The following is a 24,324-nucleotide window of genomic DNA, read 5'->3' as shown; positions in this document are numbered from 1 at the left end:
GTTGTATTTATGGTCCACCACCATTTAAATATGTCAGGGACTATAACTAGCAGATTTTTTTTCTTGGAGATTTGAATGGCAGCCATGAGGTTCTTTCTTTGCAGAAATAACCACATGGGGAAGAATGGTAAAAGAAAGCAAAGAGTACAGTAAAAAAAATAAAATTGACAAAACCAAGACTTAAAATTAGAGACTGTTTCCCAGAAATATTTCTCAGCGCTGCCAAGTCTCCCAGATAATACAGGTGACTCCTGATTTCTGGCATCCTCCCCCAAGATCCAGAGCAGCTGTTTGAACCTGCTGACTCAATTCTGAGAGCTATTACTCTATGGTTAGAATTCTGGATGACTCCAACCATAAAGATGTTTTTTACAGTATTGTCTCTAACCAGCCTACTGCCAAAGAGATACACAGAGAGGGGCATTGTGTAGTGTGTCACTCTAGCTGTTCTTCTGTGTGGGAGAAGAGTTGGGGATGATGCTCTAAGGCTCAGCTCTATGGTTGGAGGAGAGTTGTGTGCTGATGAGAGTGTTGCTCTAGATGCGGCCTCTGTTCCAGAAGGCCTGCCCTAACTGGAGTGAGAGCAGAGACATGCCAGAATCTGAGGGGAGAGTGAGATTTAGCTAAGGGATTTAGGGAAGAGAGAGGAATAAGGGGGACCTAGCCTTTAAGTTCTTCTGACATCAATAGGCAACAGAAAAGTAATTGAAGACAGTTTCATAGCAAGACATTTGGGTAAGAGTAACCTAGAGTGAGACAGTTGCTGTCATTTATACAAATGAGGTAATGCCTCAGTATATATGCATCACATTGCATCACAGAACAAGGAGCAACAGTCTCAAGTTGCAGTTGGGGAGGTCTAGGTTGGACATTAGGAAAAAGTTTTTCACTAGGAGGGTGGTGAAGCACTGGAATGGGTTACCTAGGGAGGTGGTGGAATCTCCATCTTTAGAGGTTTTTAAGCTGAGGCTTGACAAAGCCCTGGCTGGGATGATATAGCTGAGGTTAGTCCTGCTTTGAGCGGGGGTTGGACTAGATGACCTCCTGAGGTCCCTTCCAACTCTATGATTCTATAAAGTTCCAGATTTCCACACTTTGTACTTTAATAGGCATTTATGGAAATCACAGTAGTAATTGCAATTGTTGTATTAACAGCCATGGTTTTAGATTTCCCTCTATGTACACAAACATGATACCTTTTCACTTTCTACATCTAGAGCAGATGTGGCTTCATCCAGTAGCAGAATTTGAGGATGACGTACAAGAGCTCGAGCAATAGCAATGCGCTGCTTCTGACCACCAGAGAGCTGAGTTCCTTTGTCTCCCACACGGGTTTCATATTTCTAAATATAATAAATACAAGTTTAGAAGGTGTAACCAGCCAGCAATTTAGTCTGGATTTGGACTTAAGTCAGAGTCCAATAGAGCTTGCACTTTCTACTCTTGGCTATTTTATTTAATCGTTTCTTTGAAAGCAGATGACCACAATTATTGAAGGCCACAAACATCTGTCTATCTTAGGTACTTATATAACCTCCATTACCATACTATCTGAATGCCGCAATCTTTAATGCATTTATCCTCACAACGCTCCTGTGAAGTAGAAAAGTGTATTATCCCAATTTTAAAGATAGAAACTGAGGCACAGAGAGTCTCACACAGGTGTCTGCGTCAGGTCAAGGAATTAAACTACACCTCTATGGTCTCCCAAGTCCTAGGCTAGCATCCTAACCTCTAGACCATCTTTCCCCTCATGAGTTCATCTTGAAGGGAAAATCATAACTTAAAAAAAAAAAAAGAGAATGTTATGGTTTTAGGCTAAATTATGTACGTTTCTAATTGACAATCACATTTTACTTGGGGCATCCAATAATGTTAGCTTTTAAAATACACACATAGTTTATTAATGAATTGGTAGGTGCTTCCTCAAAGCCTCCACTGGCTTTTGTTTGTCACGCTATAAGGATTGCATATAAATCTGTTGCATAGACAAACACTACAGTTTTTGTTGTAGGAGATTAGGTTTTATATGTAAGAAACGAGCAAACAGAGCCAAAACTCCTGGCCATTGTTCTGATTTTTGTAGAGCACCCTGTTTTCAGGATTAAGACAACTAAATTATTAAAATATTTAATGAAAAAATTTGGGCTATATCTTCCACTGATGAAAACTGGTATATGTCCATTGACTTCAGTGGATCAAATGCATCAATTCACACCGCAGAATTACCAGAATTTACTCCACCAGCCTTCCCTTTTGGTAATCCTAGCAGCTGATGATGTGCACAGAAAGGAATAACACTGTACCTTGAAACACTCTAAGACATTACAGAGCAGATAAACTATTACGTTTTGGCCACCTTAAGATTAATTAACAAACATGCAATCAAATCAGTTGTAAAATCCTTTCCCTTCTAGTTGTTATTTGTATTGTGGAAAAGCCTAAAGACCCCAATCGGAATTTAGCTCCACCAATCTAAGCACGATCACATTCTTTATATCTCATGACTTACAACCTAATTAAAGATGAGATGCAGCAAGGAAGTGTTGCAACTGGAGGGAAAGGGGAGTGAGACAGGGTAAAGATAAGATCATGTGTTTCTTTATGTCAGCTGTGTGCATGGCTTGATGGTTCTGAGTCAGACTTTTTTTTTTTTTTTTTTTTTTTTTTAATTAGGACATTTTTAAAAATGATGATACAACCATAACTCCTCAGTCCCTGAACATTTTATCTCCCCATCCCATCTTCACTTGCATCCCTGGCCTCCCTGCCTGTTCATTCATTCATTTATTTCCTCCATTCTATACAGAGTATCCTAAACCACCCCTCTATCAAGCATTATTTATTAAAGTTGTTTGTTTTTAACAGAAGCTATTCCCACAAATGATGTGGGGGCTCTCTCCCCTGGGGGTCACTGCCCTAGCTGGAGGTGAGCAAACACCCCAATGTCAGTGTGTTCTGAGGCTCTGCAAATGCTGCTGGGGAGCCTGGGAATGGTCCCTGTGGGAAATGTCACAGCAACACTGAGAGATGTTGTTTCTCTGGCTGATGGAGGAGGGTTATGAATGTAGATTAGACCTTGGTTCATGCAGTCCATACTGATACAAACTCTGGTTGTAAGCCAGGATAGTGTGGGATACATGGTACATCTTGCTGTGAAGGTCAGCTTAATTTAAAGTATCAGCAGAAAAATGTCACGAGACATCATATGTTACAAGATTTCATTACTCGACTATAGGAAATTGCAGATCTCCTAGGGAGAGAAATTTTTTGCAATGTAATCTCAAAGTGCAAATATTGTGCTTGCACTTTGTTTCCTTTTAATGTATAAGGAAGACCTGCCTGTTTTTTTGTTTTAAATCTTAGAATTATCAGACACATCAAGTCTCCCTGTCTTGCCAGGTTTAGCTGGAGGACCCCTAGGATGACTCAGTTTTGACTGGCAATGTTCTCAGCCCCTAACACAGTCTTTAACAAAGATAATTTCTACCAAATGTTTTAAATAAATAGGTGCTAACAAAACAAAACCAAAATATTTTAAATAGTCTTTAATAAAAGTACTTCTCTCTCAATCAGGTTTCACATGCTTGGTTTCATAAACCTTCGAATTCTAATGGAGTCTTCCAGAAAAAAAAATGTTGTAGAGAAGATTTGAATTTCTAACGTAATAGACAGGCATGGAAAAAATAAACCCTTGTAGGGCCCTTTACATCCCAGAGAAACAAAAGTTGTGCCCTTTTTATTTTTCTTTATAAGTCATCTTTCATTTTGAGAAAGAAAAAAAGGTTGAACTTACATTTGGTAGAGAGTCAATAAAGGAATGTATGTTGGCTGCTCTTGCTGCATTTACAATCTCTTCAGCTGACACCTCCCTACTGTTATCTCCATATGCAATGTTCTCAGCAATACTGCAGTCAAACAGGATCGGCTCTTGTGAGACGATACCAATCTGAGCTCTAAGCCATTGGATATTTAATGCCTTTGCATTTTGGCCATCCAGCAGCTAAAAAGCAAGAATACTTAAATGTCAGAGACAGGGAAGCTTTGTCATATCAACTTTTCCATTCTGTATAGCAGATATCAACGATTCTTTGCAAAATACTTTATACAGTGATTTTGGTGACTTCAGTTTACTTGTAAGAAAATATCAAAGGAGGTGATTCAAACATCTACTCTCACATCTTTAGACTAGCTTCCTAACCTTGAGCCTTATTCCTTTTAACATTGCTTTGTGTATCACTTTAATTTTTATAAATATGTACAAACTGCAGAATTAAGTAAAATCTTAAATTTTGTATACAAGGGAATGTTTTACTGGTATAAGTTAAGCTTTGAATTTAATTTGCTACAATTATACTGGTATAACAGGCAAGACTTTCCAAGGTAGTCAAGTCCTTAGATTGTGAATGATTTGGGGCAGGATGCTTTATAAATAATGGCCAGAATGAAGAAGTTTCCCTTCAAACCCAGGATTATAATCATCCTTGTTAGATGTAGACTTAGATACCTGGAAAGATACTGGAACAAATTATTAAACCATCAATTTATAAGCACCTAGAGGATAATGGTGTTCTCATAGACTCAGACTCTAAGGTCAGAAGGGACCAATATGATCATCTTGTCTGACCTCCTGCACAATGCAGGCCACAGAACCTCAACCACACAGTCCTGTAATAAAACCTATAACCTGACTGAGTTATTAAAGTCCTCAAATAATGGTTTAAAGACTTCAAGGTACAGAGAATCCACCAGCAAGTGAGCCGTGCCCCATGCTACAGAGGAAGGTGAAAAACCCCCAGAGCCTTTGCCAGTCTGCCCTGTGGGAAAATTCCTTCCCAACCCCAAATATGGCAAATCAGTTAAACCCTGAGCATATGGGCAAGGCTCACCAGCCAGACACCCAAGAAAAAATTATCTGTAATAACTTAGAACCCACCCCATCTAACATCCCTTCACAGGCCATTGGCATATCTACCTGCAGTAATGAAAGATCAGTCAATTGCCAAAATAAGCTGTCCCATCATACCATCTACTCCATAAATTTATCAAGCTCAGTTTTCAAGCTAGCTAGGTTTTTTGTCCCCACTGCTCCCCTTGAAAGGCTATTCCAGAACTTCACTCCTCTAATGGTTAGAAACCTGTGTCTAATTTCAAGTCTAAACTTCCTGATGGCCAGTTTATATTCATTAGTTCTGTATCCACTTTAGCACTGAACTTAAATAATTCATCTCCCTTCCTGTTATTTATCCCTCTAATGTATTTATAAAGTGCATTCTTATCTCCCCTCAACCTTCTTTTGGTTAGGCTAAACAAGCCAAGGTCTTTGAGTCTCCTTTCATAAGGCAAGTTTTCCATTCCACGGATCATCATAGTAGCCCTTCTCTGCATCTGTTCCAGTCTGAATTAATCTTTCTTAAACATGGGGGACCAGAACTGTACACAATATTACAGATGAGGTTTCACCAGTGCCTTGTATAACTGCTAACACCTCCCTATCTCTACTGGAAATACCTCACCTGATGCATCCAGGGACCACATTAGCTTTTTTCACGTCCACATCACATTGGCAGCTCATAGTCATCCTGTGATCAACCAATACACCCAGGTCCTTCTCCTCCTCTGTCATTTCCAATTGATGTGTCCTCAGCTTATAGCAGAAATTCTTATTATTAGTCCTTAAATGCATGACCTTGCACTTTCCACTATTAAATTTCATTCTATTTCTATTACTCCAGTTTACAAGGTCATTCAGATCTTCCTGTATGATATCCCGATCCTTTTCTGTATTGGCAATACCTCCCAACTGTGTGTCATCCACAAACTTTATTAGCACATTCCCATTTTTTGTGCCAAGGTCAGTAATAAAAAAGTTAAATGAGACTGGTCCCAAGACTGATCCCTGAGGAACTCCACTAGTAACCTCCCTGCAGTCTGACAGTTCACCTTTCAGTATGACCCATTGTAGTCTCCCCTTTAACCAGTTCCTTATCCACCTTTCAATTTTCATATTAATCCCCATCTTTTCCAATTTAACTAATAATTCCCCATGTGAAACTGTATCAAATGCCTTACTGAAATCTAGGTAAATTAGATCCACTGCATTCCCTTTCTCTAAAAAATCTGTTATCTTCTCAAAAAAAGGGAGATCAGGTTGGTCTGGCACGATCTACCTTTTGTAAAGCCGTGTTGTATTTTATCCCAATTACTGGTAAGCTTGATGTCCTTAACTACTTTCTCTTTTAAAATTTTTTCCAAGACCTTGCATACTACTGAGGTCAAACTAAGAGGCCTATAGTTACCCAGTGGTTGCCTCCTATCAGCCATTGAAGCCTCGGAGGCCATAAAGTATTTACCCACCCTGCCCTGCCAGAAGGGCCAGAGCTATAGCCTGTTTGTTTCCCTGACCAGGGCTAGAGACCATTTACTCGTTCTGCCCAGGGCTATAGATTGTCTGCCCTGCCTAGGGCCATGGACTGCTGACTCACCCTGCCTTGGGCTGGAGTCAGCTTACTCGCCCTGCCCTACTAGAGGGCTTGGGCCATAAACCGCTGAGTTGCCCTCCATAGGGCTAAAGACTGCTTTGCTTGTCCCACCCTGCTTCAGGGCTGAGCCCAGAGACTCCTCTCCTGCCCACTCTGCCAGAAGGCCCAGGCTGGAAAGCATTTCAGTGCCGGTGAGCAGCAGAAGAGACCGGGATCCCGGTCCACCTGCTAATTCCCCCCAGCCAGTTTTCTGCCACACAGGACCCCCGGAGTGAGGGGGCGTGGCCTTCCTCCCAGACGGACAGGGAGGGACAGCCTGCCACCTTACAAACTACTGAGGTCAAACTAACAAGCCTGTAGTTACCTGGATCACTTTTTTTCCCTTTCTTAAAAATAGGAACTATGTTAGCAATTCTCCAGTCATATGGTACAGTCCCTGAGTTTACAGATTCATTAAAAACCCTTGCTAATGGGCTTGCAATTTCATGTGCTAATTCCTTTAATATTCTTGGATAGAGATTATCGGGCCCCCCTGATTTAGTCCCATTAAGCTGTTTGAGTTTGGCTTGTACCTTGGATGTGGTAATTTCTACCTCCATAGCCTCATTCCCATTAGCCACCCTACCACTATCCCCAAGCTCATCATTAGCCTCATTAAAAATGGAGGCAAAGTATTTGTTTAGATATTCGGCCATGCCTAGATTATCCTTAACCTCCACCCCATCCTCAGTGCTTAGTGGTTCCACTTCTTCTTTCTTTGTTTTCTTCCTATTTATAAGGCTATAGAACCTTTTACTATTGGTTTTAATTCCCTTTGCATGGTCCAATTCTACTTGGCTTTTGGCCTTTCTCACTTTATCTCTACATGTTCTGACCTCCAAGAGGTAGCTTTTCTTGCTGATCCTTCCCATCTTCCACTCCTTGGAGGCTTTTTGCTTTCTCTTAATCACCTGTCTGAGATGCTTACTCATCCAGCTTGGTCTACAACTTTTGCCTATGAATTTTTCCCTCCCTCCTTGGGATGCAGGCTTCAGGTAGTTCCTGCAACTTTTACTTGAAGTAATTCCAAGCCTCCTCCACTTTTAGATCCATGAATTCTTCAGTCCAGTCCACTTCCCCAACTAATTCCCTTAATTTTGTTACAGTTACCCTTTTTGAAGTCAAAAACCCTAGTCACAGATCTATTTTTTTATCCTTCCATAGAGTTTGAACTGAATTAACTTATGATAGCTTGAACCAAGGTTGTCCCCTACAATCAGTTCTTCTATGAGATCTTCATTACTCACCAATACCAAATCTAAAATGGCATCCCTTCTTGTTGGTTCAGTAACAATTTGGTGAAGTAATCTGTCAGATATCACATCCAGGAAAATCTGTGCCCTATAGTTACTACTAGCACTTATCCTCTAGTCTATATCTGGAAAGTTAAAGTTTCCCATACTCACACAGTTCCCAGTAGTATTTACTTCATTAAAAGCCTTAAAAAGGTCTCTCTCTACGTCCAAATCAGATCCTGGTGGTTTGTAGCACACCCCAAGCACTATTGCAGGGGAAACCCTAGTAGTTTTCTTCCCCACTGTGATTTTTACCCAGACGGACTCTGTCTTATCAATTCCATCACTTCTAATTTCTTTACAGTCTACCTCATCATTGATATACAATGCTACTCCACCACCTTTGCCTTTATATCTGTCTTTCCTAAACAGCACATACCCTTCAATACTCGTACACCAGTTGTGACTACTATTCCATCATGTTTCTGTTATCCCTATATCATCTGGTTTCACTTCCTCTACCAGTAGCTCTAGTTCCTCCATTTTGTTACCCAAGCTGCTCGCACTGATATACAAACATCTTAGTTTTTTGCTGTTTGGCTTCGCTCACGTTCCTTACCTGATTTGGAACAGTTATTCTACTGCCAATATTGCCTATTAGACTGCATACACTATCCTTCCTCTTAACATCCATTCTGTTCCCCACTGCTGTGTCCTTTCTTACTTCATTTTCCTCCTTCTCAATGCTAAAATCAGGTGTGGAGATTACCTGGGCATCTCCCACAATTCCCTAGTTTAAAACTTTCTTAATCAGTTGTGCCAGTCTCCATCCTAGAAGTGCATTTCCCTCCCTACTCAGGTGAAGTCCATCCCAAGAGAACAGTCCTCTGTCCACCAATGCCTCCCAGTGTCCATACATCCCAAAGCCCTCCTTATAGCACCATTGCCTGAGCCATCTGTTGATCATCATAATCTTGTCACGCCTTTGTTGTCCTCCTCTAGATCACCTGAGCCTTGATTTCCTTAAGAGTCTTCCACAGCCTGGCATAGTGTCCTTTGATACATTTCAGTGAGAATCTAGCGATATCATTTGTACCCACATGAAGGACAATCAGTGGATTCTTTCCCATGCCTTTTAGGATCCTCTTCAGCCTCATAGTCCACATCCTGTATCTTAGCACCCAGCAGACAGCATACCCTTCTGTTCTCTGGATCAGCTCTGGTTACAGGCCTGTCTGTTTCTCTCAGCAGGAAGTCCCCAATCACGTAGACCTGACTTTTCCTGGTCATGGTGCTATTCTCTGGCCTATCCCTTGTTCTTTCTGGCTGCAAGTCATCTCGTCTACTATTCTCCTTTGCAATCCTCTGCCACCATTCCTGTATCTTCCTGGGGCTCTTATTTGGTGGTATCTCCACTGGCTCATCCACACTTTGTATAGGATTAGCTGCTCTTCTGTTCTTCCTCTTTGCCCTCCCCCCTTCACTTGATATGCCCCTTCCTCATTTTCCAGCTGCACAAACCTGTTTTTGAACTCTCTCCTTCACTAGCCTGTCTTTTCCTCTGCCAGGTTCTTTCAGTCACATGCTTCCACTGGACACTTTCCTCACCCAGAATTCTCCCATCAGAGTTCATTGCTCCTGCTTCCATCTGCAGGTCTGGGTTTTTCCCTTCAGCCTCCTCATTCCTTTGCTCCATCATCTGCCCCTTCTAAACTCAATCAATCAGAGTTTCCACCTGCAGCTCTAACCCTCAACTCTTCTCTTCCATCAGCTCTATAAAGTAGCACTTTATACAAACCACGCTCTTTTGAGGTACCCCCTCCAGGATCATGAACATCCCGCAGCTTCCACATCCAGTCATCTTCACTATTTCTTCCACTGCTTGAGTGACTACCACTACCACTTCTGCACCTGTCATAGCCTTTCCCCCCTACTTCCTGTCAGAGAGAGGGACACAAAAACCAAACAAAAACAAAGACACACAACTCCACAGAATTCACCTACTGCCCCTAAAGCCCATTCAAACTCCCCTGTTTTCAACTCTGTTTGCTGGTCAGCTGTGCCACTGCCTGATTGAATGGCTGCCTTTATAAGCCCCCTAATGAGGGAAGCCCTGGCCTCTAATTAGGGTCAGCTGATCTTAGTACACCACCCTGTACCAACTCCTGCAAACTGAAGAAAAATAAAACAAAACAAAAACAGACACACAACTCCACAAAACTCACCCACTGCCCCTACGGCCCACTCAAACTCCCGTTTTCAGCTCTGTTTGTCTGAGTTATAAAGAATAGTCAGCATGAATTTGTCAAAACAAATCATGGCAAATCAATCTAATTTCTTTCTTTGACAGGGTTACTGGCCTAAGGGATAGGGGGAAGTAGTAGATGTGATGTATCTTGATTTTAGTAAGGCTTCTGACACAGTCCCATATTCTTATAAGAAAACTAGGGAAATGTGGTCTAGATGAAATTACTATAAAGTGGGCACACAACTGGTTGAAAGACTGTATTCAAAGAGTAGTTACAAATGGTATCACTGTCAAACGGGGAGGGCATACCTATTGGATCTGGTACTAGTCAATATTTTCACCAATGACTTGGATGATGGAGTGGAGAGCATGCTTAAACTTGTGGATGACAATAAGCTGGAGGGGTTGTAAGCACCTTGGAGGACAGAATTAGAATTCCATATGACTGACAAATTAGGAGAATTGATCTGAAATCAACAAGATGAAATTCTATAAAGTGCAAAGTACTATATTTAAGGAAAAAAATAAAATGCACAAATATGAAGTGGGGAATAACTGGACATGTGAGAGTATAACTGAAAAGGATCTGTGGGTTCTTGAAGGTCACAAATTGAATATGAGTCAACATCGGGATGCAGTTGTGTAAAAGACTAATATTCTGGAATTTACTAACAGGAGTGTAATATGTAAAACACAGGAGGTAACTGTTCTGCTCTACTTGGCACTGGTGAGGCCACAAGTGGAGTGCTGTGTCCAATTCTGAGCACCACACTTTAGGAAAGATTTGGACAAATTGGAGAGAGTCCAGCAGAAAGTAACAAAAATGATAAAAAATTTAGAAAACCTGATCTGTGAGGAAAGGTTAAATAAAGGAAGCATGTTTAGTCTTCAGAAAAGAAGGGGGACCTGATATATCTTCAGATATGGCAAGGGCAGTTATAAAGAGGATGATGATCAATTGTTCTCCATGTCTGCTGAAGGTGGGATAAGTAAAGGGCTTAATCTGAAGTAAGAAATTTAGGTTAGATATTAGGAAAAACATCCTTATTATAAAGGTAATTAAGCTCCAATAGTTTTCCAGGGGTGGTTGTGGAATCCACATTACCAGAAGTTTTAAAGAACAAGTTGAACATTTGTCAGGGATTGGCTAGGTTTACTTGGTCCTGCCACAGCACTGGGGACTGGACTTGACGACCTCTCTAGGTCTCTTCCAGCACTACATTTCTATGATTAGGGCTGGCCAGAAAACCAGAATTCCAGTTTGCAGAACACTTTGTGGTTCCAGCATTTGCTTCCAATGCAGAACAAGAGCAAGCAAGAGACCTTAGAATAGTTAATAACCCAGTTGTGAGGGCACTCATCTGGTATGTGGGAGACTCATGTTCCCGTCCCTGTTCTGCCTGATTTAGACAAGACACTTGAACTAATATCTCTGACATCTCAGATGAGTGCCCCAATGACTGAGGTGTTGGGGCTTCGGGAACTCCCTCACTCTTATTTGGACCAGAAATTCTATCCTCGACATGAGAAACATTTTGTTGGAAAGTTTTTGACCCCTCCATTTTGTATTACCCCTTAAGGCTACCAGCAGATATCTAAGATGCTCTTTATTATGAGCTACATAAAAGTTCCAAGAAAAATGTGTATCCTTTCAAGTAAAATCTCTGAACTTGTTAAAATTCCAGAGTACAATGGTAGCAAACAATATTCTTCTTTGTGTGTTCTCTGCATAATCCCATTCTTGGGATGCACAGACTGGATGCAGCCAGAATGCTATTAACAGCTTCTATTAGCAGTGCCAGTTAGGGCACTCCTCTCTCCTTCACTCCCCTGAAGAAAAGACCATCAGATCTGATAATGCCAACCCAATCACATACTATAAGTGTTACAGTGCAAATTGAAATCAGATGCACATTTTCGAGGATACGATATTATTGCAATACTCACCTGACAAGAGACCGAGACTAAGTACTGAATGTGAGGAATCTTCTGAGTCAACACCCCCATGATCTAACACTCCAATTGGCTTACCACTTCCCAGTTTTCAGATCCCTGCATCACCTGCCCCTCCTTTCGCAGGGATCTTTCCCATGAGAAATTATTAGAGTGGAAATACAAGCTCTACTGTATGCAAGGGCTGTAGAAGTACCACTATTAATTCACAGATACAAAGGGTTTTACTCCCATTTCTTTCTAATCCCAATAAAGAATGGAGGTCGCAGACCAATTTTAGATCTCAGAGGTCCAAACTGATACATCAGGAGGTTTCAATTCAGAATTTTCTCTCTGGTGCCAATCATTCCCTCCCTATCTTCTCTGGATTGGTTCATTGCTCTTGAACTCAAGGACACATATTTCTATATTTCCATAAAACCATCTCACTGCAAATATCTACTATTATGTTCTGGGTTCAGACCATTTCTAATACAAAATCTTACCCTTTGGCCTCTTCTAGGGTTTTTTCCTTCCTTGAGTTAAACGATAGGCTGCTAAAGGCTCTGTCAGAAAAGTAATTAGTAACAGCCATTCAGATGACTTGTTCCCTGTTTGAAACTGTAGGTCTGCTTATAAACAAACAGAAGTTTTTTCTGATTCCATGTTGAAGGATACCCTTCATTTGGGCAATCCTTGACTCCATGAAGAAAAGGGCATTCCTTCCGGAACAGAGGTTTTTTAAACTAAACCACCACTATACTGAAACTACTTCTACAACTCTCTCAGAGGGTAATGTACTTTCTGATGTGATTAGGCCTTATGGCATTCATAACACATGTGGCTTAATATTCCAAATTTTTTCAACCTTCAGGGATTTCCAGACATAGATTTTGTTTGTCACCAAATTCAATACAAAATGTTCCTCTTTTTGCTCAAGAGTAAGCTTGGACAGTGTATCATTGATGGGTGCATTTCTCACTGGGAAATGGCGTTGATGAGTACATTTCCCCTATTCCCTCTAATCCTCAAAGTTTCTTTGAAAGAAAATAAAAGAAGATTTGGCCAGGATAATTTTAGTTGCTCCAGCATGGCTGCGGCAATAGTTACTACACAGAATTACTTCATTTATCCACTGGCAAAGACAAGATGCTCCTTCTATCGACAGACTTACTATCCAGAGAGGGGAGGGTTTCCACCCAGATCATCAATCATTACATCCAACAGTGTGGGCAATAGGACTTCAACAGATTCAGAAAGATCATGCTCTGAGGTGCAACAAGTTCTTATTAATGCTCAAAAAGTATTTACCAGGAGAAGCTACAATTATAAATGGAAAAGATTTGTTATCTGGCAACTGATTGGGATGTTGATTCAGTCTCAGTTCCTATACAACTTGTTTTTGAATACTTGCACTTAAAAAAAAAAAAAAGTCTCTCTCTCCTCTATTAAAATCCATTTAGCAGCAATAGCAGCATTCCATACTCAGATTAATGGAAAAAATCCATTTCCTCACACAAGTTGGTGAAAAGTTTAAAAGGTTTATTGAATTTGTATCCTCTGGTATGGGATGCAGCCCCTCCATATAATTTAAACTTAGTTTTAACACAATTTATGTTTCCCCCCATTTGAACCTCAAGCAAACTGTTCTTTGATTCATCTATCTATACATATAGCCTTCATTTCGCTAGAAGAATCAGTGAGAGATATGCATTGATGGCAGAACCCCAATATACTAATTTGCAAAAAGATAAAGTGGTTTTTTGAGCACACCCTAAATTCTTTCCCAAGGTGGTTTCAGAGTTTCATATTAAAGTATTAATTTACCTGTATTTTTTCCCCTATATCTCATACAAGTAAAGGGGAATCTAGAGTTCACTCCTTGAATATGACAAGAGCAGTCTTGTATTACTTGAACAGAACTTATTTAACTCGTATGCTGGTACTTCTAAGGGTTGGGCCATTTCAGCGTATTGGCTGTCCAGATGGGTCAGACTGTATATTGAAGTGTTATAATGGAGCTTCACTTTCTCCTCCTGTTTCTCTTAAAGCCCATTCTACTAGAGTTGTTGCTGCATCTGCAATATTCACGAAACAGTCTTCTTATTGAGATATTCAAGGCTGATATGTGGAATTCATTTCACACTTTTACAAGACATTTATGTTTTGGATGTGGCAACAGGATCGGGTGCAGAGTTTGGCAGAGTGGTGCTTCAACTGCTATTTAATTAGGACTCCACACCCTGCTTCCAGTTTACAGTACTGCTTGCGAAACTATCCCAAGAGTGGGAATATGCGGAGGACACTTGAAGAGAAAATTAAGCTTATTTACTTGTACCCAGAGTTCTTCAAGATGGATTCTGCATATTCACATTCCTCACCAACCTTCCCTGCCTCTGTGGAGTCCTTTTTTTAGGGTTAATTGGTGTTCTGCTTTTGTATTTAAAGGAAACTGAGGCAGCAATGCGTGCCACTCCCCTTTTTATAACCATGCTTTCAGGAGACACTCAAATTCTGAAGGAAAAGGAAAGAGTGAGGTGCCCTAACTGGCACTGCTACTAAAAGATTCCATCACCTTGGCTGCATCCAGTCAGTGCATTCCAAGAGTGGGAATATGCAGAGTCCATCTCAAAGAACTCTGGTCACAAGTAACTAACTTTCATTTGCTAGGTCATAAAAATTGACATGGAAGTGCTTTTTAAATGTTCATTATGTAGGGGGAAGGTTTTATATGCACTTTACCTACATTCCAAAACTAGATTATTGTAAGCATTTAGGAAGCATTCATCACTATGGTATCTGGATGCATCTTAAATTGCATAAATTTGGTCTCCAACATTAAAAGTAAGGAGCAAAGATGCCATACTTCTCTGCTGCTCATAGTTTTAAGATACAGGAGGGAAGGGGGATTTAGATTAGTACAATATATAAAAGTGTATCTGTCTCTAATACATTTTTATGGGTTTATAATAATTAGCCATCTTAGGACCCCATCAACATCCCATTGAATTTAGCAGAAGTCTTTTCACTGACTTTAGTATGTTCTGGATGAGGCTCCTGTAGCAATTTTCATCCATGAATCATATCCCCTTAACTCTAAATGACAGAGGAAGTGTGAAAGAAATATGCATTCTGCCTACCTTTTCTATGGTTATACACAGAACCCTAAAATTCATTAGTGCCTCCACTTGATCTTCACAAAGGATACAAAAATATCAAAAGTACCGATTACGTTCTATTATATTAAGAAGAATAACATAACTTACTTATCATTTAACCAGGTGCTCACAAGGCATCACTTACCATTTCTCCATCAAGAGGATCATAGAATCTCTCAAGCAGTTGAACAACAGTGCTCTTTCCACAGCCACTGCTGCCTACAAGTGCCAGGGTCTGTCCCTTTTCTACCTTAATATTCAAGCCTTGAAGCACTTGGACATCTGGTCGAGATGGATAGTTAAACATCACTTCTTTGAATGTTATATTGCCACCAAATCCTTCCTATAATTGAAATGGTGACATCTGATCAATTTTTAGGAAAATTCTGACAGATCACAAAACAATATACAGAGAACTAGAATCATCCTGTTCCTATTGATTTCAATGGGACTTTTGCCATTAACTTCAATACAGGCCCTTTTTGTGACATTTAAAAAATTAACACAGTGTAAAACTATTTTGAAGATACTAAGATTCTGCTTCACACCAGTTTTAACATAAAGCCAAATTTTCAAAAATGAATGTAATTTTCAGTTACCAGTTTTGTCCAACACTTTCTGCAAATCAGGCCCGTTTAAGAGTCTCAAGTTTAGCATTGAATATCAATAGCTACGTTGTATATTGTGTACCAAAGCAGTCCTGCGTTAGAGCTTTTTTCAAATTAAATTATTGTACAATTATCATTACCATATATGCACGCATATGCTTACTGTCAAACTTAGGATTCCTGGTCAGAGTTAACTGCATTTTCTTACACTTTGTTGTTGTTATTTAAAAATAGAAATGTTGGTCAGTTGGTAAATTCCTTGGAGCAAAGTCCTGCCATCTGTGTGTGCAATACCATGCACATCTGAATTTTATAAGTAATATACTGAACTACTATCTTCTTGTCTGCCACTTTGAGTGATGCCCCCCTAGATTCACCTACCTCTTGGTTCCTATAATATTTATTATCAGCATCTTGCATATAAATTGAATCCCAAAACACTTTACAAGGTTAATATAGGGTTATATTATATTTCCAAGCTCCATGTATGGATCTGCTTCTCCTGCATAGAAAGGGAATTGGCTGCCTCCTCTGCAGTGTTCCCATTTTCCCTGGACCTTGTAGACGGCTCTCCACAAAGAAATGTTAGGAAGGAGCAGACAGAAGGTAGTCAAGAAGCAGAATCTGTCTCACATAGATTTTGGATGAAACACAGTATTAATGGCCCCAAGGATCAGTTAAACACCTAACTTGTGGGTGGGAGGAAAAAAATCTCAGTGTTGACATTAGTTAGTGTAGTAGGCAATATTGTCTATTACACAATGATCAACTTACAGGCTTCAGTCCTTCATCACTGTAACTGTCTATTAAGGGGTCTCTTTCAAACAGCATGAACAGATGTGCTGCTGATATCTTGGCTTTGGCATAGTCTGGAGTAAATGAACTGGTCTGTCCTAGTGCCATTGCACCAAATACAATTGCTGAAAAAACCCTGTGAGAACAAGATGAAAGAGAGGATAAATAATATCAAATAATGAGGGCTTGGAGGCCTGAGTGAAGACTATTGGGAGGAGAGTTAATAAATAAAATAGTTGTTAAATAACATTGTAACGAGTAGCTTTGTACTATGACTAAATGCGTCCACTTTTAATAAAGTGAGAAACAAGTTTCCATACTCAGTGTTTCGTTTATTTATTAATGCAATCTCTAAGTTTTGGCACGATCCCAAATTTTAGCCGCAGAGAGACAGGTAAAGACTTAATGAGATCTTGGATATTGGGAAGAAGGAAAAAGGAGCATCTCCAGAAGCAACTAAACCAGGGACTGCTGCATACAGGTGAGTGCGTAAAATGGGGCTAAACTAGAGCTACCCCTCCCCACTAGCACTCTGCCCCTGGATCTAAAACTGTGCAGAGGAGTCCACCCGGCCACACGAAAAACGGGAGGGAGGAACCAGTCAGAGATTCCAGCCAGTAAGAGCCGCTGGAGTAGTTTTGACTGGACTGTCTCTGCCCTGTGCTGATTGGCTGTCTGCTCCAACTCTTTTCATCTCAGCTTCACTCCAGAGCTCTCCCCTTTGCCCACTTCTACCCTGCTCTGGCCCCTCACCCTCTCTCTTCCTTCACTTTTCTTTCCATTTAGCTGATTACCTCCTAATTCACCCTCTCCCCCCTGCAAAAAAATTGTAGAATTCACATGATGTTACTGCCATTATACTGTTCATTGTGTCTCATGTTCTACTCCTTCCCCCACCCTCTCTCACTTACCTATTTAGACTAAGTTTTTTGGGCAAAGACTGTCTGCTACTATGTTCATATAATGCCAGAAGAATGGGACCTCATTCTTGGTTGGCTCCTAGGCACTACCATAATAAATGTGATTAATAATTAAAAATTAATAATTGGTGCTATTTGGTATATGTCAGTGTGTAAGAGGGATTAACTTTCAACAGTGGTTAACCAATTAGCCCAGCCACAGTGCTGTTGTAAAAGGATGTTGTGGACACATAATTGTAAATTATATTCTAATACACGGCTGTAGTAATGATATGAAGTCTATTAATTAGCTGACTTTTTAAAAATTATTTTTCTACTAAGTTTAGAAAGATAACATGTTAATAATCATCCACCTCCAGGGGTAAAATCCTGGTCCAACTGCTGTCTCTGGCAAACCTCCCATTGGATTTCACCCAATTGATGTGGATTCAATTAGTGGCTCTACCACAGATCTCCTAGGTGACTATGGTGAAGTCACTTAGACTCTGATCTTACATGAGTGCAGCTGTGTGGGGTGTGCTGTGCTAGAGGGGGGAGTACCTGAGAGACCAGGTGTGTGACTGGTGCAAGTACAGCTGACTGTGGGTGGGTGCTTGTGACTGGTGCAGTTACAGGCACCATTTTGGCAGTTGGGGGTTTGTCTGTTTGAGTGATTGATTGGATCCAGGTGGGGTTAATTGCGGGGGCGGGGCTTTGAGGGGTAAGTGCAGGGGCGGGGCAACTGCCCCAGCCTTATAAAAGGCAGCCAGCTGTGAACCAGCCTTGCGGTGAACAGAGGGGCGGCTAACAGAAGGAGAAGGAGGGAGTTTGCCTGGGAGTTCGCCTGCGGAGAGAGCCCACTGCAGGTTTTCGCCTTACAGGCATTGCTGAGCAGGAAATTGAGCATCTGAGGAGGCTCTCAGAGCAGAGATATGGAGATGGAGCGATCCGTTGTTGTCACCTGCACTGGGTGTGCTATGTTTGTCTTCCTCCCACAGGATAGAGATGACTTCATCTGTACCAAGTGCAGGCTGGTTTCCTTATTGGAAGAGAAGGTTAAAGGACTAGAGGCCCAAATGTCAACCCTGCGGTGCACTACAGAAAACAATGTCTTTCTCCATCAGGCACAGGCAGAGCTTAAGGAAGATTCAGAGAACGCCCGGCAGGCGAAAATGAAGAACGGGGAAGGAAATTGGCAGCATGTGACCTCCCGAAGAAAGAGAACCCATGTGCCAACCATGCAGATAGAAGTAAGGAATCGTTTTCATCCTCTCTGCACAAGTACTACGGCAGAAAATGATTTGGAGGACCCTTCAGAGGAAATGGATCATCAGGAGACCCGTTTGATCAGAAGGCAAGAGATGCATTCTCCTAGGGATGGGGGTTCCGCGACCACCATTCCAAAAAGGAAGAGAAGGGTGATGGTGGTCGGGGACTCCCTCCTAAGGGGGACGGAGTCATCCATCTGCCGTCCGGACCGGGAAACTAGAGAAGTGTGCTGCTTGCCTGGAGCTCGGATTAGGGATGTGACGGAGAGACTGCCAAAACTTATCAAGTCCTCAGACCGCTACCCCTTCCTGCTTCTCCATGTGGGCACCAATGACACTGCCAAGAATGATCTTGAGCGGATCACTGCGGACTATGTGGCTCTGGGAAAAGAGATAAAGGAGTTTGAAGCGCAGGTGGTGTTCTCGTCCATCCTCCCTGTTCAAGGAAAAGGCCCAGGTAGGGACTGTTGCATTGGGGAAGTAAATGCGTGGTTACGCAGGTGGTGTCGAAGGGAGGGCTTTGGATTCTTCGATCATGGAATGCTGTTCCAGGAAGAAGGATTACTAGGAAGGGACGGGATTCATCTAACGAAGACAGGGAAGAGTATCTTCGCAGAAAGGCTGGCTAACCTAGTGAGGAGGGCTTTAAACTAGTTTCGACGGGGGACGGGGACCTAAGCCCTAAGGTAAGTGGGGAAGAGGGACGCCACAAGGAAGCAGAAGGAGGAGGGTGCAGCAGGGGAGGCCTCCCGATTCATACTGTGAAAGTAGGCCAGTCGGCTACTTATCTCAAGTGCCTGTACACAAATGCAAGAAGTCTGGGAAACAAGCAGGAAGAACTGGAAGTCCTGGCACAGTCAAGAAACTACGACATGATTGGAATAACTGAGACTTGGTGGAATAACTCTCATGATTGGAGCGCGGTCATGGATGGGTATAAACTGTTCAGGAAGGACAGGCAGGGGCGAAAGGGGGGAGGAGTTGCACTGTATGTAAGAGAGCACTATGACTGCTCTGTGCTCCAGTATGAAGCTGGAGATAAGTCAGTTGAGTGTCTCTGGGTTAAGCTTAGAAGCAAGAACAATAAGAGTGATGTCCTGGTGGGTGTCTGTTACAGACCACCAGACCAGGAGGACGAGGTAGATGAGACTTTCTTTACTCAACTAGGGAAAGTTTCCAGTTCACAGGGCCTGATTCTCATGGGAGACTTCAATCACCCTGACATCTGCTGGAAGAGCAATACAGCAGAGCACAAACAATCCAGGAAGTTTTTGGAGAGTGTTGCAGACAATTTCCTGGTGCAAGTGCTGGAGCAACCAACTAGGGGCCGTGCTTTTCTTGACCTGCTGCTCACAAATAGGGAAGATTTGGTAGGGGAAGTAGAAGTGGGTGGCAACCTAGGCAGCAGTGACCATGAGATGGTCGAGTTCAGGATCCTGACAAAAGGAAGAAAGGAGAGCAGCGGGATACGGACCATGGACTTCAGAAAAGCGGACTTTGACTCCCTCAGGGAACTGATGGGCAGGATTCACTGGGAGGCTAATATGAGGGGGAAAGGAACCCAAGAGAGCTGGCTGTTTTTTAAAGAGACCTTATTGAGGGCACAAGAGCAAACCATCCCGATGTGCAGAAAGAATAGCAAATATGGTAGGCGTCCAGCTTGGCTTAACAAAGATGTCCTTGGCGAACTTAAACACAAAAAAGAAGCTTACAAGAAGTGGAAGCTTGGTCAGATGACTAGGGAGGATTATATAAACACTGCTCGAACGTGCAGGAATGAAATCAGGAAGGCCAAAGCACAATTGGAGTTGCAGCTAGCAAGGGACGTGAAGGGGAACAAGAAGGGTTTCTACAGGCATGTTGCCAACAAGAGGAAGATTAGAGAAAGTGTGGGCCCCTTAGAGAATGAGGGAGGCGACCTAGTGACGGAGGATGTGGAGAAAGCTGAGGTACTCAATGTCTTTTTTGCCTCTGTCTTCACAGACAAGATCAGCTCTCAGACTGCTGCATTGGGTGGTACAGAATGGGAAGGAGGCGAACATCCCGCAGTGCTGAAGGAACGGGTCCAAGACTATTTAGAAGGATTGGACATTCACAAGTCCATGGGGCCGGATGCAATGCACCCGAGGGTGCTGAGAGAGTTGGCTGAGGTGATTTCAGAGCCATTGGCTATTATCTTTGAAAGCTCGTGGGAACAGGGGGAGGTCCCTGACGACTGGAAAAAAGCAAATATAGTGCCCATCTTCAAAAAGGGAGTAAAGAGGATCCGGGGAACTACAGACCGGTCAGCCTCACCTCAATCCCTGGAAAAATCATGGAGCAGGTCCTTAAGGAATCCATTTTAAGGCACTTGGAGGAGAGGAAGGTGATCAGGAACAGTCAACATGGATTCACTAAGGGAAAGTCATGCCTGACCAACCTGATTGCTTTCTATGATGAGGTGACTGGCTCTGTGGATGTAGGGAAGGCGGTGGATGTGATATACCTTGACTTTAGCAAAGCTTTTGATACTGTCTCACACAGTATTCTTATCAGCAAGTTAAAGAAGTATGGGTTGGATGAATGGACTATAAAATGGATAGAGAACTGGCTAGAGCATAGGGCTCAACGAGTAGTGATCAATGGCTCCATGTCTAGCTGGCAACCGGTCACAAGCGGAGTGCCCCAGGGGTCGGTCCTGGGGCCGATTTTGTTCAACATCTTTATTAATGATCTGGAGGATGGGGTAGATTGCACCCTCAGCAAGTTTGCGGACGACACTAAGCTGGGGGGAGTGGTAGATACCCTGGAGAGTAGGGATAGGATACAGAGTGACCTAAACAAACTGGAGGATTGGGCCAAAAGAAATCTAATGAGGTTCAACAAGGACAAGTGCACAGTCCTCCACTTAGGAAGGAAGAATCCCATGCACAGCTATAGACTGGGGACCAACGAGCTGGGCAGCAGCTCTGCAGAAAAGGACCTGGGGGTAACGGTGGATAAAAAGCTGGATATGAGTCAGCAGTGTGCCCTGGTTGTCAAGAAGGCTAATGGCATATTGGGCTGCATTAGGAGGGGCATTGCCAGCAGGTCACGGGAAGTGATTATTCCCCTCTATTCGGCATTGGTGAGGCCGCATTTAGAATATTGGGTCCAGTTTTGGGCCCCTCACTACAAAAAGGATGTGGACAAGTTGGAGAGAGTGCAGCGGAGGGCAACCAAAATGATTAGGGGGCTGGAGCACAGGACTTATGAGGAGAGGCTGAGGGAACTCGGCTTGTTTAGTCTGCAAAAGAGAAGAGTGAGGGGGGATTTGATAGCGGCCTTTAACTACCTGAAAGGGGGTTCCAGGGAGGATGGGGCTAGGCTGTTCTCGGTGGTGGCAGATGACCGAACAAGGAGCAACGGTCTCAAGTTACAGGGCGGGAGGTCTAAGTTGGACATTAGGAAAAAGTTTTTTACTAGGAGGGTGGTGAAGCACTGGAATGAGTTACCTAGGGAGGTGGTGGAATCTCCATCCTTAGAGGTTTTTAAGGTGAGGCTTGACAAAGCCCTGGTTGGGATGATATAGCTGAGGTTAATCCTGCTTTGAGCAGGGGGTTGGACTAGATGACCTCCTGAGGTCCCTTCCAACTCTAATATTCTATGATTCTATGTAGGTATGCGCTGCTGCAGCCAAGAGTAGGCATTTGCAGAATCAACACCATGTAAGCTCTCAGTACCCTACCGGTAAAACTGGGATACGAATAACACTTTCTTCCCATGTTTTTTTGTCTTTTCTATTTAGGTTACAAATACTCTGACAGAGACTCTAGCTAGCCATGTGTTTGTACAGCACTTAGCACAATAGGGCTACAATCTCATTTGGGGTCTGTAGGAACTATATTAACAGAAAGGTTAACTATCAAAGCCAAGATAGCAAATTATAGCATGTTAAATATTGGCCATAATTTCAGAATACCTCCTCCACTATTTCTACATAATCCTTCCTTAAAAACCAGTACACTACATTTGAGACAAGACACATTGAGAGCTCTACTAGCTTCTAACAGCATTCCATATATAATTAAATAAAGACCTTAGTTGACATGCATACTAGGAGCATTGCAACTTGGGAAGATAACGCAAATCACTTATTGATCTTAATTCAAGATGTAGGCCAGTGCTGCAGGTCAGTATGTAGACAAACAGTGGTCTATGTATTATTCTTCTAGTCCTCCTGGTTCTACTTTCATAAGGTTATCATCCCCCAAACAGAAAGCTGTCATCTCTAACAGACTTGTTCTGTCAATCTCTCATCAGGCAAAATCTAGTCACGTCTCCCTAATGGTGAAAAACACCTAAATGAAAAAATGGAACATTTATCCAAAATTATTTAGCATGTATTTTAGGGGAGATTTTGATTTCTGGTGAATACAACGGACACAAAATTCACAGGAAACCTATGACTATCTTATTCACTAAAGGTGTTTGATAGCATGTGAAATTTCTGTACTCTGATCATTTTTATTATTATTTGTATTACTGTAGCATCTATGGACCCTAGTCATGGACCAGGGCCCCATTGCACTAGGCACTGTACAAACAGAACAAAAAGATGGTCCCTGCCCTCAGAGCTTACCATCTAAGTATAAAACAAGAGACAACTACTTGATACAAGCAGATAGGGGAGTAAAAGAAAACAATGAGACAAAATTAGTCAGCAAAAAAGGCAGGGGCTTTGGCTCACCAACGGAATAACTTGCTGACTGCATGATATCCTGGTACAATGAGCTTCTGAATTCTAATACAATGAGCTTCTAATTCAACTTCTGAAAAAAATCTTTCAGACAGAAAAAGAATAGAGAGGGAAATCCTAAAACCAGTGCCTATCTGAAGTAGTCAGGCTGAAGTGTCCTCTGCAGTTCCTTATACGTTTCAAGACCAGAGCGAAGAGGGAGGGAAACGGAGGATCTGTGTAACAGCAGTGAATCCTTCTGGCCTTGCTCCCTTCCACTCCTTCCCATACCCTGTCCCAGTCTAGTCCCTTAGAGCAGAGTGTAGGGAATGCACATTCTCTCTACAACTCGGTCCCCCAAAATCCAACTGATTCTGTTTTAAGGGGAAGCTTATCAGCCAGGGCAGCAGGGAAAGGATTTACACCATAGATCTCAATTCTGTCCTTATTTACCCCCGTACAGCCCTAATGACTTAAGTAGAATTGAATAGGTGTAACTAAAGGCAGATATTGGGATTCAAATATGAGTTGTTCTAGAGCTAATACATTTGACTGGTGGTGGAATGATAAAGGAAGAATTTACCTGTTTTCTCTTGGATACCCCAGAGATCCATGAGCCCTCTAACAATATACAAATCTCCTCCCTTGTATGGACAAAAATAAATGGGGGAAAAGATACGTACAAAAACACTCCTTTAAACTGCATGTGTCCATTTGCCACTAGATAGGCACCAAACCGAAAACATCCAGCATAGGTAAAATACATAATTGCTTGTGAGAGGCCAAAAGTAACTCCAAATATATGTGCCTTCTTCACTGAATTTCTGTAACAAAGAATGAACATTGTCATGTAATATATCCATAATTGTATTTTACTTGTAGTTTTAATGTCTGAGAAGGTGCTGAGTGCCCTTAGCTTCCCTTGACTTCAGTGAGAATTGTAGGTGCTCAGTACTTTGGGATG

The 24,324-nt window shown here is 42.1% G+C and overlaps 1 protein-coding gene across 2 annotated transcripts in view; it reads right to left on the bottom strand.

Annotated features, from left to right (window-relative positions):
• LOC137162440 (phosphatidylcholine translocator ABCB4-like) overlaps positions 1-24,324 on the bottom strand; it is a 115,203-nt gene that overhangs the window by 4,954 nt on the left and 85,925 nt on the right. For both annotated transcript variants that reach the window (XM_067562263.1, XM_067562264.1), the window contains exons 23-27: positions 24,044-24,184; positions 16,477-16,633; positions 15,240-15,437; positions 3,797-4,003; positions 1,197-1,343 (exon numbers count right to left, since the gene is read on the bottom strand). In XM_067562263.1, the coding sequence (XP_067418364.1) occupies positions 1,197-1,343; positions 3,797-4,003; positions 15,240-15,437; positions 16,477-16,633; positions 24,044-24,184 (850 nt within the window). The remainder of the gene's footprint in view (positions 1-1,196; positions 1,344-3,796; positions 4,004-15,239; positions 15,438-16,476; positions 16,634-24,043; positions 24,185-24,324) is intronic.

This window comes from Emydura macquarii, unplaced genomic scaffold, assembly GCF_026122565.2.
Source record: "Emydura macquarii macquarii isolate MOO-44397 ecotype Brisbane River unplaced genomic scaffold, CSIRO-AGI_Emac_v2 contig_2422, whole genome shotgun sequence".
NCBI classification, from domain to species: domain Eukaryota; kingdom Metazoa; phylum Chordata; order Testudines; family Chelidae; genus Emydura; species Emydura macquarii.
Note: the sequence above shows the minus strand (reverse complement) of the source record. Positions and strands in the feature narration are given on the sequence as shown.